Source organism: Artemia franciscana, unplaced genomic scaffold, assembly GCF_032884065.1.
Source record: "Artemia franciscana unplaced genomic scaffold, ASM3288406v1 Scaffold_5207, whole genome shotgun sequence".
Taxonomy (NCBI): domain Eukaryota; kingdom Metazoa; phylum Arthropoda; class Branchiopoda; order Anostraca; family Artemiidae; genus Artemia; species Artemia franciscana.
Window position 1 is genome coordinate 2606 of NW_027065592.1, and position 19039 is coordinate 21644.

At 31.4% G+C, this 19039-nt stretch overlaps 1 protein-coding gene across 1 annotated transcript; it reads left to right on the top strand.

The window, feature by feature from the left end:
* The first annotated feature begins 6506 nt into the window (after positions 1-6506).
* LOC136043380 (tigger transposable element-derived protein 6-like) lies at positions 6507-7586 on the top strand. The gene has a single exon (XM_065728295.1). The coding sequence runs from the start codon at positions 6507-6509 to the stop codon at positions 7584-7586; it is 1080 nt and encodes a 359-aa protein (XP_065584367.1).
* The last annotated feature ends 11453 nt before the right edge of the window (positions 7587-19039 follow it).

The window sequence follows — 19039 nt, forward strand, 5'->3', positions numbered from 1 at the left end:
AAGATATTAGACTATTTTATGATTGCACATGGTAAAGCATGTGATTAAAGGCTCTTTTCCTTTTTCAAAAGTTTTAGTTTTCGAGGGTAATAGCTACTTATGTTGAAAAAATGAAGATATTAGACAATTTTATGATTGCACATGGTAAAGAATGTGATTAAAGGCTCTTTTCCTATGTCAAAAGTTTTAGTTGTCGAGGGGTAATAGCTACGTATGTTGAAAAAATGAAGATATTAGACTATTTTATGATTGCAAATGGTAAAGAATGTGATCAAAGGCTCTTTTCCTATGTCAAAAGTTTTAGTTTTCGAGGGTAATAGCTACGTATGTTGAAAAAATGAAGATATTAGACTATTTTATGATTGCAAATGGTAAAGAATGTGATTAAAGGCTCTTTTCCTATGTCAAAAGTTTTAGTTTTTGAGGGTAATAGCTACGTATGTTGAAAAAATGAAGATATTAGACTATTTTATGATTGCAATTGGTAAAGAATGTGATTAAAGGCTCTTTTCATATTTCAAAAGTTTTAGTTTTCGAGGGTAATAGCTTTGTCTGTGGAAAAAATGAAGATATTAGACAATTTTATGATTGCACATGGTAAAGAATGTGATTAAAGGCTCTTTTCCTATGTCAAAAGTTTTAGTTTTCAAGGGTAATAGCTACGTATGTTGAAAAAATGAAGATATTAGACAATTTTATGATTGCACATGGTAAAGAATGTGATAAAGGCTCTTTTCCTATTTCAAAAGTTTTGGTTTTCGAGGGTAATAGCTTTGTCTGTTGAAAAAATGAAGATATTAGACTATTTTATGATTGCACATGGTAAAGCATGTGATTAAAGGCTCTTTTCCTTTTTCAAAAGTTTTAGTTTTCGAGGGTAATAGCTACTTATGTTGAAAAAATGAAGATATTAGACAATTTTATGATTGCACATGGTAAAGAATGTGATTAAAGGCTCTTTTCCTATGTCAAAAGTTTTAGTTGTCGAGGGTAATAGCTACGTATGTTGAAAAAATGAAGATATTAGACTATTTTATGATTGCAAATGGTAAAGAATGTGATCAAAGGCTCTTTTCCTATGTCAAAAGTTTTAGTTTTCGAGGGTAATAGCTACGTATGTTGAAAAAATGAAGATATTAGACTATTTTATGATTGCAAATGGTAAAGAATGTGATTTAAAGGCTCTTTTCCTATGTCAAAAGTTTTAGTTTTCGAGGGGTAATAGCTACGTATGTTGAAAAAATGAAGATATTAGACTATTTTATGATTGCAATTGGTAAAGAATGTGATTAAAGGCTCTTTTCATATTTCAAAAGTTTTAGTTTTCGAGGGTAATAGCTTTGTCTGTGGAAAAAATGAAGATATTAGACAATTTTATGATTGCACATGGTAAAGAATGTGATTAAAGGCTCTTTTCCTATGTCAAAAGTTTTAGTTTTCGAGGGTAATAGCTACGTATGTTGAAAAAATGAAGATATTAGACTATTTTATGATTGCACATGGTAAAGAATATGATTAAAGGCTCTTTTCCTATTTTAAAAGTTTTAGTTTTCGAGGGTAATAGCTACGTATGTTGAAAAAATGAAGATATTAGACTATTTTATGATTGCAAATGGTAAAGAATGTGATTAAAGGCTCTTTTCCTATTTCAAAAGTTTTAGTTTTCGAGGCTAATAGCTACGTATGTTGAAAAAATGAAGATATTAGACTATTTTATGATTGCAAATGGTAAAGAATGTGATTAAAGGCTCTTTTCCTATTTCAAAAGTTTTAGTTTTCGAGTGTAATAGCTACGTATGTTGAAAAAATGAAGATATTAGACTATTTTATGATTGCAAATGGTAAAGAATGTGATTAAAGGCTCTTTTCCTATTTCAAAAGTTTTAGTTTTCGAGCGTAATAGCTACGTATGTTGAAAAAATGAAGATATTAGACTATTTTATGATTGCACATGGTAAAGAATGTGATTAAAAGCTCTTTTCCTATTTCAAAAGTTTTAGTTTTCGAGGGTAATAGCTACGTATGTTGAAAAAATGAAGATATTAGACAATTTTATGATTGCACATGGTAAAGAATGTGATTAAAGGCTCTTTTCCTATGTAAAAAGTTTTAGTTTTCGAGGGTAATAGCTACGTATGTTGAAAAAATGAAGATATTAGACAATTTTATGATTGCAAATGGAAAAGAATGTGATTAAAGGCTCTTTTCCTATGTCAAAAGTTCTAGTTTTCGAGGGTAATAGCTACTTATGTTGAAAAAATGAAGATAGTAGACTATTTTATGATTGCACATGGTAAAGAATGTGATTAAAGGCTCTTTTCCTATTTCAAAAGTTTTAGTTTTCGAGGGTAATAGCTACGTATGTTGAAAAAATGAAGATATTAGACTATTTTATGATTGCACATGGTAAAGAATGTGATTAAAGGCTCTTTTACTTTATCAAAAGTTTTAGTTTTCGAGGGTAATAGCTACGTATGTTGAAAAAATGAAGATATTACACTATTTTATGATTGCAACTGGTAAAGAATGTGATTAAAGGCTCTTTTCCTATGTCAAAAGTTTTAGTTTTCGTGCGTAATAGCTACGTATGTTAAAAAAAATGAAGATATTAGACTATTTTATGATTGCAAATGGTAAAGAATGTGATTAAAGGCTCTTTTCCTATTTCAAAAGTTTTAGTTTTCGAGGGTAATAGCTACGTATGTTGAAAAAATGAAGATATTAGACAATTTTATGATTGCACTTGGTAAAGAATGTGATTAAAGGCTCTTTTCCTATGTAAAAAGTTTTAGTTTTCGAGGGTAATAGCTACGTATGTTGAAAAAATGAAGATATTAGACTATTTTATGATTTTAAATGGTAAAGAATGTGATTAAAGGCTCTTTTCCTATGTCAAAAGTTTTAGTTTTCGAGGGTAATAGCTACGTATGTTGAAAAAATGAAGATATTAGACTATTTTATGATTGCAAATGGTAAAGAATGTGATTAAAGGCTCTTTTCCTATGTCAAAAGTTTTAGTTTTCGAGGGTAATAGCTACGTATGTTGAAAAAATGAAGATATTAGACTATTTTATGATTGCAATTGGTAAAGAATGTGATTAAAGGCTCTTTTCTAATTTCAAAAGTTTTAGTTTTCGAGTGTAATAGCTTTGTCTGTGGAAAAAATGAAGATATTAGACAATTTTTTGATTGCACATGGTAAAGAATGTGATTAAAGGATCTTTTCCTTTGTCAAAAGTTTTAGTTTTCGAGGGTAATAGCTACGTATGTTGAAAAAATGAAGATATTAGACTATTTTATGATTACACATGATAAAGAATGTGATTAAAGGCTCTTTTCCTATTTTAAAAGTTTTAGTTTTCGAGGGTAATAGCTACGCATGTTGAAAAATGAAGATATTAGACTATTTTATGATTGCAAATGGTAAAGAATGTGATTAAAGGCTCTTTTCCTATTTCAAAAGTTTTAGTTTTCGAGGGTAATAGCTACGTATGTTGAAAAAATGAAGATATTAGACTATTTTATGATTGCAAATGGTAAAGAATGTGATTAAAGGCTCTTTTCCTATTTCAAAAGTTTTAGTTTTCGAGTGTAATAGCTACGTATGTTGAAAAAATGAAGATATTAGACTATTTTATGATTGCAAATGGTAAAGAATGTGATTAAAGGCTCTTTTCCTATTTCAAAAGTTTTAGTTTTCGAGGGTAATAGCTACGTATGTTGAAAAAATGAAGATATTAGACTATTTTATGATTGCACATGGTAAAGAATGTGATTAAAGGCTCTTTTCCTATTTCAAAAGTTTTAGTTTTCGAGGGTAATAGCTACGTATGTTGAAAAAATGAAGATATTAGACAATTTTATGATTGCACTTGGTAAAGAATGTGATTAAAGGCTCTTTTCCTATGTGAAAAGTTTTAGTTTTCGAGGGTAATAGCTACGTATGTTGAAACAATGAAGATATTAGACAATTTTATGATTGCAAATGGTAAAGAATGTGATTAAAGGCTCTTTTCCTATGTCAAAAGTTTTAGTTTTCGAGGGTAATAGCTACGTATGTTGAAAAAATGAAGATATTAGACTATTTTATGATTTCAAATGGTAAAGAATGTGATTAAAGGCTCTTTTCCTATGTCAAAAGTTCTAGTTTTCGAGGGTAATAGCTACGTATGTTGAAAAAATGAAGATAGTAGACTATTTTATGATTGCACATGGTAAAGAATGTGATTAAAGGCTCTTTTCCTATTTCAAAAGTTTTAGTTTTCGAGGGTAATAGCTACGTATGTTGAGAAAATGAAGATATTAGACTATTTTATGATTGCACATGGTAAAGAATGTGATTAAAGGCTCTTTTACTATTTCAAAAGTTTTAGTTTTCGAGGGTAATAGCTACGCATGTTGAAAAAATGAAGATATTAGACTATTTTATGATTGCAAATGGTAAAGAATGTGATTAAAGGCTCTTTTCCTATTTCAAAAGTTTTAGTTTTCGGGGGTAAGAGCTTTGTCTGTGGAAAAAATGAAGATATTAGACTATTTTATGATTGCAAATGGTAAAGAATGTGATTAAAGGCTCTTTTCCTATGTCAAAAGTTTTAGTTGTCGAGGGTAATAGCTACGTATGTTGAAAAAATGAAGATATTATACTATTTTATGATTGCACATGGTAAAGAATGTGATTAAAGGCTCTTTTCCTATGTCAAAAGTTTTAGTTTTCGAGGGTAATAGCTACGTATGTTGAAAAAATGAAGATATTAGACTATTTTATGATTGCACATGGTAAAGAATGTGATTAAAGGCTCTTTTCCTATTTCAAAAGTTTTAGTTTTCGAGGGTAATAGCTACGTATGTTGAAAAATGAAGATATTAGACTATTTTATGATTGCACATGGTAAAGAATGTGATTAAAGGCTCTTCTACTATTTCAAAAGTTTTAGTTTTCGAGGGTAATAGCTACGTATGTGGAAAAAATGAAGATATTGGACAATTTTATGATTGCACATGGTAAAGAATGTGATTAAAGGCTCTTTTAATATTTCAAAAGTTTTAGTTTTCGAGGGTAATAGCTAAGTATGTTGAAAAAATGAAGATATTAGACTATTTTATGATTGCAAATGGTAAAGAATGTGATTAAAGGCTCTTTTCCTATGTCAAAAGTTTTAGTTTTCGAGGGTAATAGCTACGTATGTTGAAAAAAATGAAGATATCAGACTATTTTATGATTGCAAATGGTAAAGAATGTGATTAAAGGCTCTTTTCCTATGTCAAAAGTTTTAGTTTTCGAGGGTAATAGCTACGTATGTTGAAAAAATGAAGATATTAGACTATTTTATGATTGCAAATGGTAAAGAATGAGATTAAAGGCTCTTTTCCTATGTCAAAAGTTTTAGTTTTCAATGGTAATAGCTACGTATGTTGAAAAAATGAAGATATTAGACTATTTTATGATTGCAAATGGTAAAGAATGTGATTAAAGGCTCTTTTCCTATGTCAAAAGTTTTAGTTTTCGAGGGGAATAGCTACGTATGTTGAAAAAATGAAGATATTAGACTATTTTATGATTGCACATGGTAAAGAATGTGATTAAAGGCTCTTTTCCTATTTCAAAAGTTTTAGTTTTCGCGGGTAATAGCTACGTATGTTTAAAAAATGAAGATATTAGACAATTTTATGATTGCACATGGTAAAGAATGTGATTAAAGGCTCTTTTCCTATTTCAAAAGTTTTAGTTTTCGAGGGTAATAGCTTTGTCTGTGGAAAAAATGAAGATATTAGACTATTTTATGATTGCAAATGGTAAAGAATGTGATTAAAGGCTCTTTTCCTATGTCAAAAGTTTTAGTTGTCGAGGGTAATAGCAACGTATGTTGAAAAAATGAAGATATTAGACTATTTTATGATTGCAAATGGTAAAGAATGTGATTAAAGGCTCTTTTCCTATTTCAAAAGTTTTAGTTTTCGAGGGTAGGGGAGAGTCGGGTAAGACGGACCGGGGGGCAAGACGGACCTTTTGTCATTGCTCGATTTGAGCGTCACCTTTTTATCACTTGTAGAGCTAGAAACAACGGCCATCTAGTGGCAAGTTTCGGAGCGAAGTCCGAGAGTTGAAGCAAATCTTGTCTTCGAGAAAAATATTTTTATTCGTTTTCACATTCTCGAAACCGGCTTTTGAGGTAAATGTTTTTCTTTTCTGGTGTTTCTAATGTTCTGTTTTATACTGTGGTAATTTTTCTTACAAATATGGAGGTCTAGGAGAGTGTGTGAGACATTAATTTTTTTCATTGCAGTGCCATCTTATGTTATAATTTTTAACTATTCCGAAAAAGCAGGTTTAGGGTAAGATGGACCACAGAGACAGCGGGTAAGACGGACCGGTCCGTCTTGCCCCCTGTCATCTGGGATCTTTTTCGAAGTTATTATTTTTTACGTATTTTGTGAATATTGTGTTGCATTTATTGTTCCCGCATGTCAATTAGAAATATATTAAGCTGTCTCTCTTTTGCAGAATGGGAAAGTATACTAGGAAAACCACCCGCGGTTTCCATGACCAGGAATTACTTAGAGCAGCTGCTATGCGAGTTAAATCTGGTTCGCCGCTTCGCAAAGTTTCGAAAGAGGTTGGTTTGCCACGAAGCACAGTGCGAACAGCAGTTGCAAAACTCGACGCAGCAGAAGATCCCCAATCAGTGGAGTTGGCAACTACCTTCAACTTTAAAAGTGTGTTCTCAGCAAACGAAGAGATACTTCTGAAGGACTATATGATCACGGCACAGCACATGCATCATGGACTTACGAAAAAGGAAGCAGGTCAGCTTGCATATGAATATGCCCAGGCCAAAGGGAAGAATATGCCGAAGAACTGGACTGAAAATAAGTGTGCAGGAAAAGACTGGATGAATAGCTTTATGAGTCGTGTTGGGCTTTCCCTAAGGTCCTCCGAAGCGACAAGCCTTGCCAGAGCCATCAGCTTCAACAGGACGAATGTCAGCGAATTCTTCAATAATTTAGAAGAGCTGCTTATAAAGCACAAGTATCCGCCGAATAGAATATATAATCTTGATGAGACTGGAGTAACCACCGTTCACAAGACACCAAAGGTGGTTGCAGAAAAGGGATCAAAGCAAGTTGGACGCATTACTTCGGCTGAGCGAGGGACGCTGGTAACAGTCGTAGGGTGTATCAACGCAGCTGGCCAGTCGATAGCCCCTTTCTTTGTCTTTCCACGAGTGAACTGGCTTCAAAGTTTTCCCAATGGCACGCCCCCTGGAAGCACAGGAAAATGCCAGCCGTCTGGATGGATGACAGCCGAAATCTTCCCGGATATGATACGCCATCTGATCTCCCAAACCAGTTGCTCGCCCACAAATCGACTTCTGCTGATTATGGATAACCATGATTCGCACGTCTCATTGAACGTGGTTAATCTTTGCAGAGAAAACGGCATTGACGTTTTAACGCTTCCGCCACATTGCAGTCACAAGCTGCAGCCTCTTGATGTTGCTGTTTATGGGCCATTCAAGCGATACTACAATGAAGCAGCTAACTCGTGGATGATTTCGAACCCAAACAGGAGGATTACCATTTAAGAAATCGGAATATTCGTTGGAATCGCTTTTCCAAGAGCTTTCGTCATGGAAAACGTACTAAGCGAGTTCCAAAAAACAGGAATATACCCTTTCAATAGGAACGTTTTCCAAGATCACGACTTTCTCAGCGCCTTTGTGACAGACCGACCAGCACCAGAGACGTCTCCTATGACAGGCCAGTCTGCAGTTCCATCAACCAGCCCTGGCGACGAGAGCTTGAATAACGACGTGCTGCCAACTACCAGTAGCTCAGTGATTTCTGCGACTATGCCAGTGACTCCAGAGTCGGTTCGTCCTCACCCTAAGGCGAGTTTCTATGCAAGAGACGGAAAAACGTCTAGGAAAAGAACAAAGTCCAAAATTCTGACGAACACACCTGAAAAAAACAGACTGGAAGAAGAATTTGAGTTGAAAAGAAAAAAAATCAGAAAAGAAAGCTCAAAGAAAACGGCCTGAAAAGAGAAACCTCTCCAAACAGCCTGGGAACGGGGAAGACAGCTTCGATGAACATATCGCGCTGGATGATGAAAGTGGTGACAGCTTGCATTTGGATGGGTCAGAGGAGGAGGAGTTTCTTGATGGAACCGAACCAAAAAGTGGGGATTTCCTGGTTGTGAAAGTGCCGACCAAGAAGAGCTTCAGGAATTATGTTGGAGTTGTGTGTGATTGTGAATCTGATGGTTTCCAAGTTCAGTTTTGGAAGTGATTAGCTCCATCGAGCAAATTCACGGCAACTGAAGAGATGAGCTTCGTGCGAAAAGAAGAGGTCATCATGAAGCTGCCAAAACCGACCCCTTCGGGCGAAACGACGAGACAGTCGGCTCAGTTCGTTTTTCACGTAGTTTTGGCCTCGTACAGTGTTTAAATATAGTTATTTGCTAACTTTTTACTTTTTTACTTACTACTAGTATTTTAAGTATTCGAAATAAAATTGTTTAGAGACAATCAATCTTTTTGAGCAATTGGGTCCGTCTTGCCCAAAGGGCTGGTCCATCTTATCCTATGGGGTGGGCAAGATGGACCTTTTGACCAACTTCAGTTTTTTTTATCTGGGCCCGGAAATACGGCTGATTTATGTGTGAAGAAGGTTTCTTTACGTAACTCAATGTTTTGGGGACAAGTTAGACACCTTTCGTCAGTCGTTGCTTGTTTCCAACCTCTTCCGCAGACGAAAAACCAAAATGGGGTCCGTCTTACCCGACTCTCCCCTAATAGCTACGTATGATGAAAAAATGAATATATTAGACAATTTTATGATTGCACATGGTAAAGAATCTGATTAAAGGCTCGTTTCCTATTTCAAAAGTTTTAGTTTTCGAGGGTAATAGCTACGTATGTTGAAAAAATGAAGATATTAGACAATTTTATGATTGCACATGGTAAAGAATGTGATTAAAGGCTCTTTTCCTATGTCAAAAGTTTTAGTTTTCGGGGATAAGAGCTATGTATGTTGAAAAAATGAATATATTAGACTATTTTATTATTGCAAATGGTAAAGAATGTGATTAAAGGCTCTTTTCCTATTTCAAAAGTTTTAGTTCTCGGGGGTAAGAGCTTTGTCTGTGGAAAAAATGAAGATATTAGACAATTTTATGATTGCACATGGTAAAGAATGTGATTAAAGGCTTCTATCCTATTTCAAAAGTTTTAGTTTTCGAGGGTAATAGCTACGTATGTTGAAAAAATGAAGATATTAGACTATTTAATGATTGCACATGGTAAAGAATGTGATTAAAGGCTCTTTTCCTATTTCAAAAGTTTTAGTTTTCGAGGGTAATAGCTACTTATGTTGAAAAACTGAAGATATTAGACAATTTTATGATTGCACATGGTAAAGAATGTGATTAAAGGCTCTTTTCTTATGTCAAAAGTTTTAGTTTTCGAGGGTAATAGCTACGTATGTTGAAAAAATGAAGATATTAGACAATTTTATGATTGCAAATGGTAAAGAATGTGATTAAAGGCTCTTTTCCTATGTCAAAAGTTTTAGTTTTCAATTGTAATAGCTACGTATGTTTAAAAAATGAAGATATTAGACTATTTTATGATTGCAAATGGTAAAGAATGTGATTAAAGGCTCTTTTCCTATGTCAAAAGTTTTAGTTTTCGAGGGTAATAGCTACGTATGTTGAAAAAATGAAGATATTAGACTATTTTATGATTGCACATGGTAAAGAATGTGATTAAAGGCTCTTTTCCTATTTCAAAAGTTTTAGTTTTCAAGGGTAATAGCTACGTATGTTGAAAAAATGAAGATATTAGACAATTTTATGATTGCACATGGTAAAGAATGTGATTAAAGGCTCTTTTCCTATTTCAAAAGTTTTAGTTTTCGAGGGTAATAGCTTTGTCTGTGGAAAAAATGAAGATATTAGACTATTTTATGATTGCAAATGGTAAAGAATGTGATTAAAAGCTCTTTTCCTATGTCAAAAGTTTTAGTTGTCGAGGGTAATAGCTACGTATGTTGAAAAAATGAAGATATTAGACTATTTTATGATTGCACATGGTAAAGAATGTGATTAAAAGCTCTTTTCCTATTTCAAAAGTTTTAGTTTTCGAGGGTAATAGCTACGTATGTTGAAAAAATGAAGATATTAGACAATTTTATGATTGCACATAGTAAAGAATGTGATTAAAGGCTCTTTTCCTATGTAAAAAGTTTTAGTTTTCGAGGGTAATAGCTACGTATGTTGAAACAATGAAGATATTAGACAATTTTATGATTGCAAATGGAAAAGAATGTGATTAAAGGCTCTTTTCCTATGTCAAAAGTTTTTGTTTTCGAGGGTAATAGCTACGTATGTTGAAAAAATGAAGATATTAGACTATTTTATGATTTCAAATGGTAAAGAATGTGATTAAAGGCTCTTTTCCTATGTCAAAAGTTCTAGTTTTCGAGGGTAATAGCTACGTATGTTGAAAAAATGAAGATATTAGACTATTTTATGATTGCACATGGTAAAGAATGTGATTAAAGACTCTTTTACTATATCAAAAGTTTTAGTTTTCGAGGGTAATAGCTACGTATGTTGAAAAAATGAAGATATTACATTATTTTATGATTGCAACTGGTAAAGAATGTGATTAAAGGCTCTTTTCTTATGTCAAAAGTTTTAGTTTTCGAGCGTAATAGCTACGTATGTTAAGAAAATGAAGATATTAGACTATTTTATGATTGCAAATGGTAAAGAATGTGATTAAAGACTCTTTTCCTATGTCAAAAGTTTTAGTTTTCGAGGGTAATAGCTAGGTATGTTGAAAAAATGAAGATATTAGACAATTTTATGATTGCACATGGTAAAGAATGTGATTAAAGGCTCTTTTCCTATGTCAAAAGTTTTAGTTTTCGGGGGTAAGAGCTATATATGTTGAAAAAATGAATATATTCGACTATTTTATTATTACAAATGGTAAAGAATGTGATTAAAGGCTCTTTTCCTATTTCAAAAGTTTTAGTTTTTGGGGGTAAGAGCTTTGTCTGTGGAAAAAATGAAGATATTAGACAATTTTATGATTGCACATGGTAAAGAATGTGATTAAAGGCTCTTTTCCTATTTCAAAAGTTTTAGTTTTCGAGGGTAATAGCTACGTATGTTGAAAAAATGAAGATATTAGACTATTTTATGATTGCACATGGTAAAGAATGTGATTAAAGGCTCTTTTCCTATTTCAAAAGTTTTAGTTTTCGAGGGTAATAGCTACTTATGTTGAAAAAATGAAGATATTAGACAATTTTATGATTGCACATAGTAAAGAATGTGATTAAAGGCTCTTTTCTTATGTCAAAAGTTTTAGTTTTCGAGGGTAATAGCTACGTATGTTGAAAAAATGAAGATATTAGACAATTGTATGATTGCAAATGGTAAAGAATGTGATTAAAGACTCTTTTCCTATGTCAAAAGTTTTAGTTTTCGAGGGTAATAGCTACGTATGTTGAAAAAATTAAGATATTAGACTATTTTATGATTGCAAATGGTAAAGAATGTGATTAGAGGCTCTTTTCCTATGTCAAAAGTTTTAGTTTTCGAGGGTAATAGCTACGTATGTTGAAAAAATGAAGATATTAGACTATTTTATGATTGCACATGGTAAAGAATGTGATTAAAGGCTCTTTTCCTATTTCAAAAGTTTTAGTTTTCGAGGGTAATAGCTACGTATGTTGAAAAATGAAGATATTAGACTATTTTATGATTGCACATGGTAAAGAATGTGATTAAAGGCTCTTTTACTATTTCAAAAGTTTTAGTTTTCGAGGGTAATAGCAACGTATGTTGAAAAAATGAAGATATTAGACAATTTTATGATTGCACATGCTAAAGAATGTGATTAAAGGCTCTTTTAATATTTCAAAAGTTTTAGTTTGCGAGGGTAATAGCTAAGTATGTTGAAAAAATGAAGATATTAGACTATTTTATGATTGCAAATGGTAAAGAATGTGATTAAAGGCTCTTTTCCTATGTCAAAAGTTTTAGTTTTCGAGAGTAATAGCTACGTATGTTGAAAAAATGAAGATATTAGACTATTTTATGATTGCAAATGGTAAAGAATGTGATTAAAGGCTCTTTTCCTATGTCAAAAGTTTTAGTTTTCATGGGTAATAGCTTCGTATGTTGGAAAAATTAAGATATTAGACTATTTTATGATTGCAAATGGTAAAGAATGTGATTAAAGGCTCTTTTCCTATGTCAAAAGTTTTAGTTTTCGAGGGTAATAGCTACGTATGTTGAAAAAATGAAGATATTAGACTATTTTATGATTTTAAATGGTAAAGAATGTGATTAAAGGCTCTTTTCCTATGTCAAAAGTTTTAGTTTTAGAGGGTAATAGCTACGTATGTTGAAAAAATGAAGATATTAGACTATTTTATGATTGCAAATGGTAAAGAATGTGATTAAAGGCTCTTTTCCTATGTCAAAAGTTTTAGTTTTCGAGGGTAATAGCTACGTATGTTGAAAAAATGAAGATATTAGACTATTTTATGATTGCACATGGTAAAGAATGTGATTAAAGGCTCTTTTCCTATTTCAAAAGTTTTAGTTTTCGAGGGTAATAGCTACGTATGTTGAAAAATGAAGATATTAGACTATTTTATGATTGCACATGGTAAAGAATGTGATTAAAGGCTCTTCTACTATTTCAAAAGTTTTAGTTTTCGAGGGTAATAGCTTTGTCTGTGGAAAAAATGAAGATATTAGACTATTTTATGATTGCAAATGGTAGAGAATGTGATTAAAGGCTCTTTTCCTATTTCAAAAGTTTTAGTTTTCGAGGGTAATAGCTACGTATGTTGAAAAAATGAAGATATTAGACTATTTTATGATTGCAAATGGTAAAGATTGTGATTAAAGGCTCTTTTCCTATTTCAAAAGTTTTAGTTTTCGAGTGTAATAGCTACGTATGTTGAAAAAATGTAGATATTAGACTATTTTATGATTGCAAATGGTAAAGAATGTGATTAAAGGCTCTTTTCCTATTTCAAAAGTTTTAGTTTTTGAGGGTAATAGCTACGTATGTTGAAAAAATGAAGATATTAGACTATTTTATGATTGCACATGGTAAAGAATGTGATTAAAGGCTCTTTTCCTATTTCAAAAGTTTTAGTTTTCGAGGGTAATAGCTACGTATGTTGAAAAAATGAAGATATTAGACAATCTTATGATTGCACTTGGTAAAGAATGTGATTAAAGGCTCTTTTCCTATGTAAAAAGTTTTAGTTTTCGAGGGTAATAGCTACGTATGTTGAAACAATGAAGATATTAGACAATTTTATGATTGCAAATGGTAAAGAATGTGATTAAAGGCTCTTTCCCTATGTCAAAAGTTTTAGTTTTCTAGGGTAATAGCTACGTATTTTGAAAAAATGAAGATATTAGACTATTTTATGATTTCAAATGGTAAAGAATGTGATTAAAGGCTCTTTTCCTATGTCAAAAGTTCTAGTTTTCGAGGGTAATAGCTACGTATGTTGAAAAAATGAAGATAGTAGACTATTTTATGATTGCACATGGTAAAGAATGTGATTAAAGGCTCTTTTCCTATTTCAAAAGTTTTAGTTTTCGAGGGTAATAGCTACGTATGTTGAGAAAATGAAGATATTAGACTATTTTATGATTGCACATGGTAAAGAATGTGATTAAAGGCTCTTTTACTATTTCAAAAGTTTTAGTTTTCGAGGGTAATAGCTACGTATGTTGAAAAAATGAAGATAATAGACTATTTTATGATTGCAAATGGTAAAGAATGTGATTAAAGGCTCTTTTCCTATGTCAAAAGTTTTAGTTGTCGAGGGTAATAGCTACGTATGTTGAAAAAATGAAGATATTAGACTATTTTATGATTGCACATGGTAAAGAATGTGATTAAAGGCTCTTTTCCTATGTCAAAAGTTTTAGTTTTCGAGGGTAATAGCTACGTATGTTGAAAAAATGAAGATATTAGACTATTTTATGATTGCACATGGTAAAGAATGTGATTAAAGGCTCTTTTCCTATTTCAAAAGTTTTAGTTTTCGAGGGTAATAGCTACGTATGTTGAAAAATGAAGATATTAGACTATTTTATGATTGCACATGGTAAAGAATGTGATTACAGGCTCTTCTACTATTTCAAAAGTTTTAGTTTTCGAGGGTAATAGCTACGTATGTGGAAAAAATGAAGATATTAGACAATTTTATGATTGCACATGGTAAAGAATGTGATTAAAGGCTCTTTTAATATTTCAAAAGTTTTAGTTTTCGAGGGTAATAGCTAAGTATGTTGAAAAAATGAAGATATTAGACTATTTTATGATTGCAAATGGTAAAGAATGTGATTAAAGGCTCTTTTCCTATTTCAAAAGTTTTAGTTTTCGAGGGTAATAGCTACGTATGTTGAAAAAATGAAGATATTAGACAATCTTATGATTGCACTTGGTAAAGAATGTGATTAAAGGCTCTTTTCCTATGTAAAAAGTTTTAGTTTTCGAGGGTAATAGCTACGTATGTTGAAACAATGAAGATATTAGACAATTTTATGATTGCAAATGGTAAAGAATGTGATTAAAGGCTCTTTCCCTATGTCAAAAGTTTTAGTTTTCTAGGGTAATAGCTACGTATTTTGAAAAAATGAAGATATTAGACTATTTTATGATTTCAAATGGTAAAGAATGTGATTAAAGGCTCTTTTCCAATGTCAAAAGTTCTAGTTTTCGAGGGTAATAGCTACGTATGTTGAAAAAATGAAGATAGTAGACTATTTTATGATTGCACATGGTAAAGAATGTGATTAAAGGCTCTTTTCCTATTTCAAAAGTTTTAGTTTTCGAGGGTAATAGCTACGTATGTTGAGAAAATGAAGATATTAGACTATTTTATGATTGCACATGGTAAAGAATGTGATTAAAGGCTCTTTTACTATTTCAAAAGTTTTAGTTTTCGAGGGTAATAGCTACGTATGTTGAAAAAATGAAGATAATAGACTATTTTATGATTGCAAATGGTAAAGAATGTGATTAAAGGCTCTTTTCCTATGTCAAAAGTTTTAGTTGTCGAGGGTAATAGCTACGTATGTTGAAAAAATGAAGATATTAGACTATTTTATGATTGCACATGGTAAAGAATGTGATTAAAGGCTCTTTTCCTATGTCAAAAGTTTTAGTTTTCGAGGGTAATAGCTACGTATGTTGAAAAAATGAAGATATTAGACTATTTTATGATTGCACATGGTAAAGAAAGTGCTTAAAGGCTCTTTTCCTATTTCAAAAGTTTTAGTTTTCGAGAGTAATAGCTACGTATGTTGAACAATGAAGATATTAGACTATTTTATGATTGCACATGGTAAAGAATGTGATTACAGGCTCTTCTACTATTTCAAAAGTTTTAGTTTTCGAGGGTAATAGCTACGTATGTGGAAAAAATGAAGATATTAGACAATTTTATGATTGCACATGGTAAAGAATGTGATTAAAGGCTCTTTTAATATTTCAAAAGTTTTAGTTTTCGAGGGTAATAGCTAAGTATGTTGAAAAAATGAAGATATTAGACTATTTTATGATTGCAAATGGTAAAGAATGTGATTAAAGGCTCTTTTCCTATGTCAAAAGTTTTAGTTTTCGAGGGTAATAGCTACGTATGTGAAAAAAATGAAGATATCAGACTATTTTATGATTGCAAATGGTAAAGAATGTGATTAAAGGCTCTTTTCCTATGTCAAAAGTTTTAGTTTTCGAGGGTAATAGCTACGTATGTTGAAAAAATGAAGATATTAGACTATTTTATGATTGCAAATGGTAAAGAATGTGATTAAAGGCTCTTTTCCTATGTCAAAAGTTTTAGTTTTCGAGGGTAATAGCTACGTATGTTGAAAAAATGAAGATATTAGACTATTTTATGATTGCAAATGTTAAAGAATGAGATTAAAGGCTCTTTTCCTATGTCAAAAGTTTTAGTTTTCAATGGTAATAGCTACGTATGTTGAAAAAATGAAGATATTAGACTATTTTATGATTGTAAATGGTAAAGAATGTGATTAAAGACTCTTTTCCTATGTCAAAAGTTTTAGTTTTCGAGGGTAATAGCTACGTATGTTGAAAAAATGAAGATATTAGACTATTTTATGATTGCACATGGTAAAGAATGTGATTAAAGCCTCTTTTCCTATTTCAAAAGTTTTAGTTTTCGCGGGTAATAGCTACGTATGTTTAAAAAATGAAGATATTAGACAATTTTATGATTGCACATGGTAAAGAATGTGATTAAAGGCTCTTTTCCTATTTCAAAAGTTTTAGTTTTCGAGGGTAATAGCTTTGTCTGTGGAAAAAATGAAGATATTAGACTATTTTATGATTGCAAATGGTAAAGAATGTGATTAAAGGCTCTTTTCCTATGTCAAAAGTTTTAGTTGTCGAGGGTAATAGCAACGTATGTTGAAAAAATGAAGATATTAGACTATTTTATGATTGCAAATGGTAAAGAATGTGATTAAAGGCTCTTTTCCTATTTCAAAAGTTTTAGTTTTCGAGGGTAATAGCTTTGTCTGTGGAAAAAATGAAGATATTAGACAATTTTATGATTGCAAATGGTAAAGAATGTGATTAAAGGCTCTTTTCCTATGTCAAAAGTTTTAGTTTTCGAGGGTAATAGCTAAGTATGTTGAAAAAATGAAGATATTAGACTATTTTATGATTGCACATGGTAAAGAATGTGATTAAAGGCTCTTTTCCTATTTCAAAAGTTTTAGTTTGCGAGGGTAATAGCTACGTATGATGAAAAAATGAATATATTAGACAATTTTATGATTGCACATGGTAAAGAATGTGATTAAAGGTTCGTTTCCTATTTCAAAAGTTTTAGTTTTCGAGGGTAATAGCTACGTATGTTGAAAAAATGAAGATATTAGACAATTTTATGATTGCACATGGTAAAGAATGTGATTAAAGGCTCTTTTCCTATGTCAAAAGTTTTAGTTTTCGGGGTAAGAGCTATGTATGTTGAAAAAATGAATATATTAGACTATTTTATTATTGCAAATGGTAAAGAATGTGATTAAAGGCTCTTTTCCTATTTCAAAAGTTTTAGTTTTCGGGGGTAAGAGCTTTGTCTGTGGAAAAAATGAAGATATTAGACAATTTTATGATTGCACATGGTAAAGAATGTGATTAAAGGCTCTTTTCCTATTTCAAAAGTTTTAGTTTTCGAGGGTAATAGCTACGTATGATGAAAAAATGAATATATTAGACTATTTTATGATTGCAAATGGTAAAGAATGTGATTAAAGGCTCTTTTCATATGTCAAAAGTTTTAGTTTTCGAGGGCAATAGCTACGTATGTTGAAAAAATGAAGATATTAGACTATTTTATGATTGCAAATGGTAAAGAATGTGATTAAAGGCTCTTTTCCTATGTCAAAAGTTTTAGTTTTCGAGGGTAATAGCTACGTATGTTGAAAAAATGAAGATATTAGACTATTTTATGATTGCAAATGGTAAAGAATGTGATTAAAGGCTCTTTTCCTATTTCAAAAGTTTTAGTTTTCGAGGGTAATAGCTTTGTCTGTGGAAAAAATGAAGATATTAGACTATTTTATGACTGCAAATGGTAAAGAATGTGATTAAAGGCTCTTTTCCTATTTCAAAAGTTTTAGTTTTCGAGGGTAATAGCTTTGTCTGTGGAAAAAATGAAGATATTAGACAATTTTATGATTGCAAATGGTAAAGAATGTGATTAAAGGCTCTTTTCCTATGTCAAAAGTTTTAATTTTCGAGGGTAATAGCTAAGTATGTTGAAAAAATGAAGATATTAGACTATTTTATGATTCCACATGGTAAAGAATGTGATTAAAGGCTCTTTTCCTATTTCAAAAGTTTTAGTTTTCGAGGGTAATAGCTACGTATGATGAAAAAATGAATATATTAGACAATTTTATGATTGCACATGGTAAAGAATGTGATTAAAGGCTCGTTTCCTATTTCAAAAGTTTTAGTTTTCGAGGGTAATAGCTACGTATGTTGAAAAAATGAAGATATTAGACCATTTTATGATTGCACATGGTAAAGAATGTGATTAAAGGCTCTTTTCCTATGTCAAAAGTTTTAGTTTTCGGGGGTAAGAGCTATGTATGTTGAAAAAGTGAATATATTAGACTATTTTATTATTGCAAATGGTAAAGAATGTGATTAAAGGCTCTTTTCCTATTTCAAAAGTTTTAGTTTTCGGGGGTAAGAGCTTTGTCTGTGGAAAAAATGAAGATATTAGACAATTTTATGATTGCACATGGTAAAGAATGTGATTAAAGGCTTCTATCCTATTTCAAAAGTTTTAGTTTTCGAGGGTAATAGCTACGTATGTTGAAAAAATGAAGATATTAGACTATTTTATGATTGCACATGGTAAAGAATGTGATTAAAGGCTCTTTTCCTATTTCAAAAATTTTAGTTTTCGAGGGTAATAGCTACTTATGTTGAAAAAATGAAGATATTAGACAATTTTATGATTGCACATGGTAAAGAATGTGATTAAAGGCTCTTTTCTTATGTCAAAAGTTTAGTTTTCGAGGGTAATAGCTACGTATGTTGAAAAAATGAAGATATTAGACAATTTTATGATTGCAAATGGTAAAGAATGTGATTAAAGGCTCTTTTCCTATGTCAAAAGTTTTAGTTTTCAATGGTAATAGCTACGTATGTTTAAAAAATGAAGATATTAGACTATTTTATGATTGCAAATGGTAAAGAATGTGATTAAAGGCTCTTTTCCTATGTCAAAAGTTTTAGTTTTCGAGGGTAATAGCTACGTATGTTGAGAAAATGAAGATATTAGACTATTTTATGATTGCACATGGTAAAGAATGTGATTAAAGGCTCTTTTCCTATTTCAAAAGTTTTAGTTTTCAAGGGTAATAGCTACGTATGTTGAAAAAATGAAGATATTAGACAATTTTATGATTGCAAATGGTAAAGAATGTGATTAAAGGCTC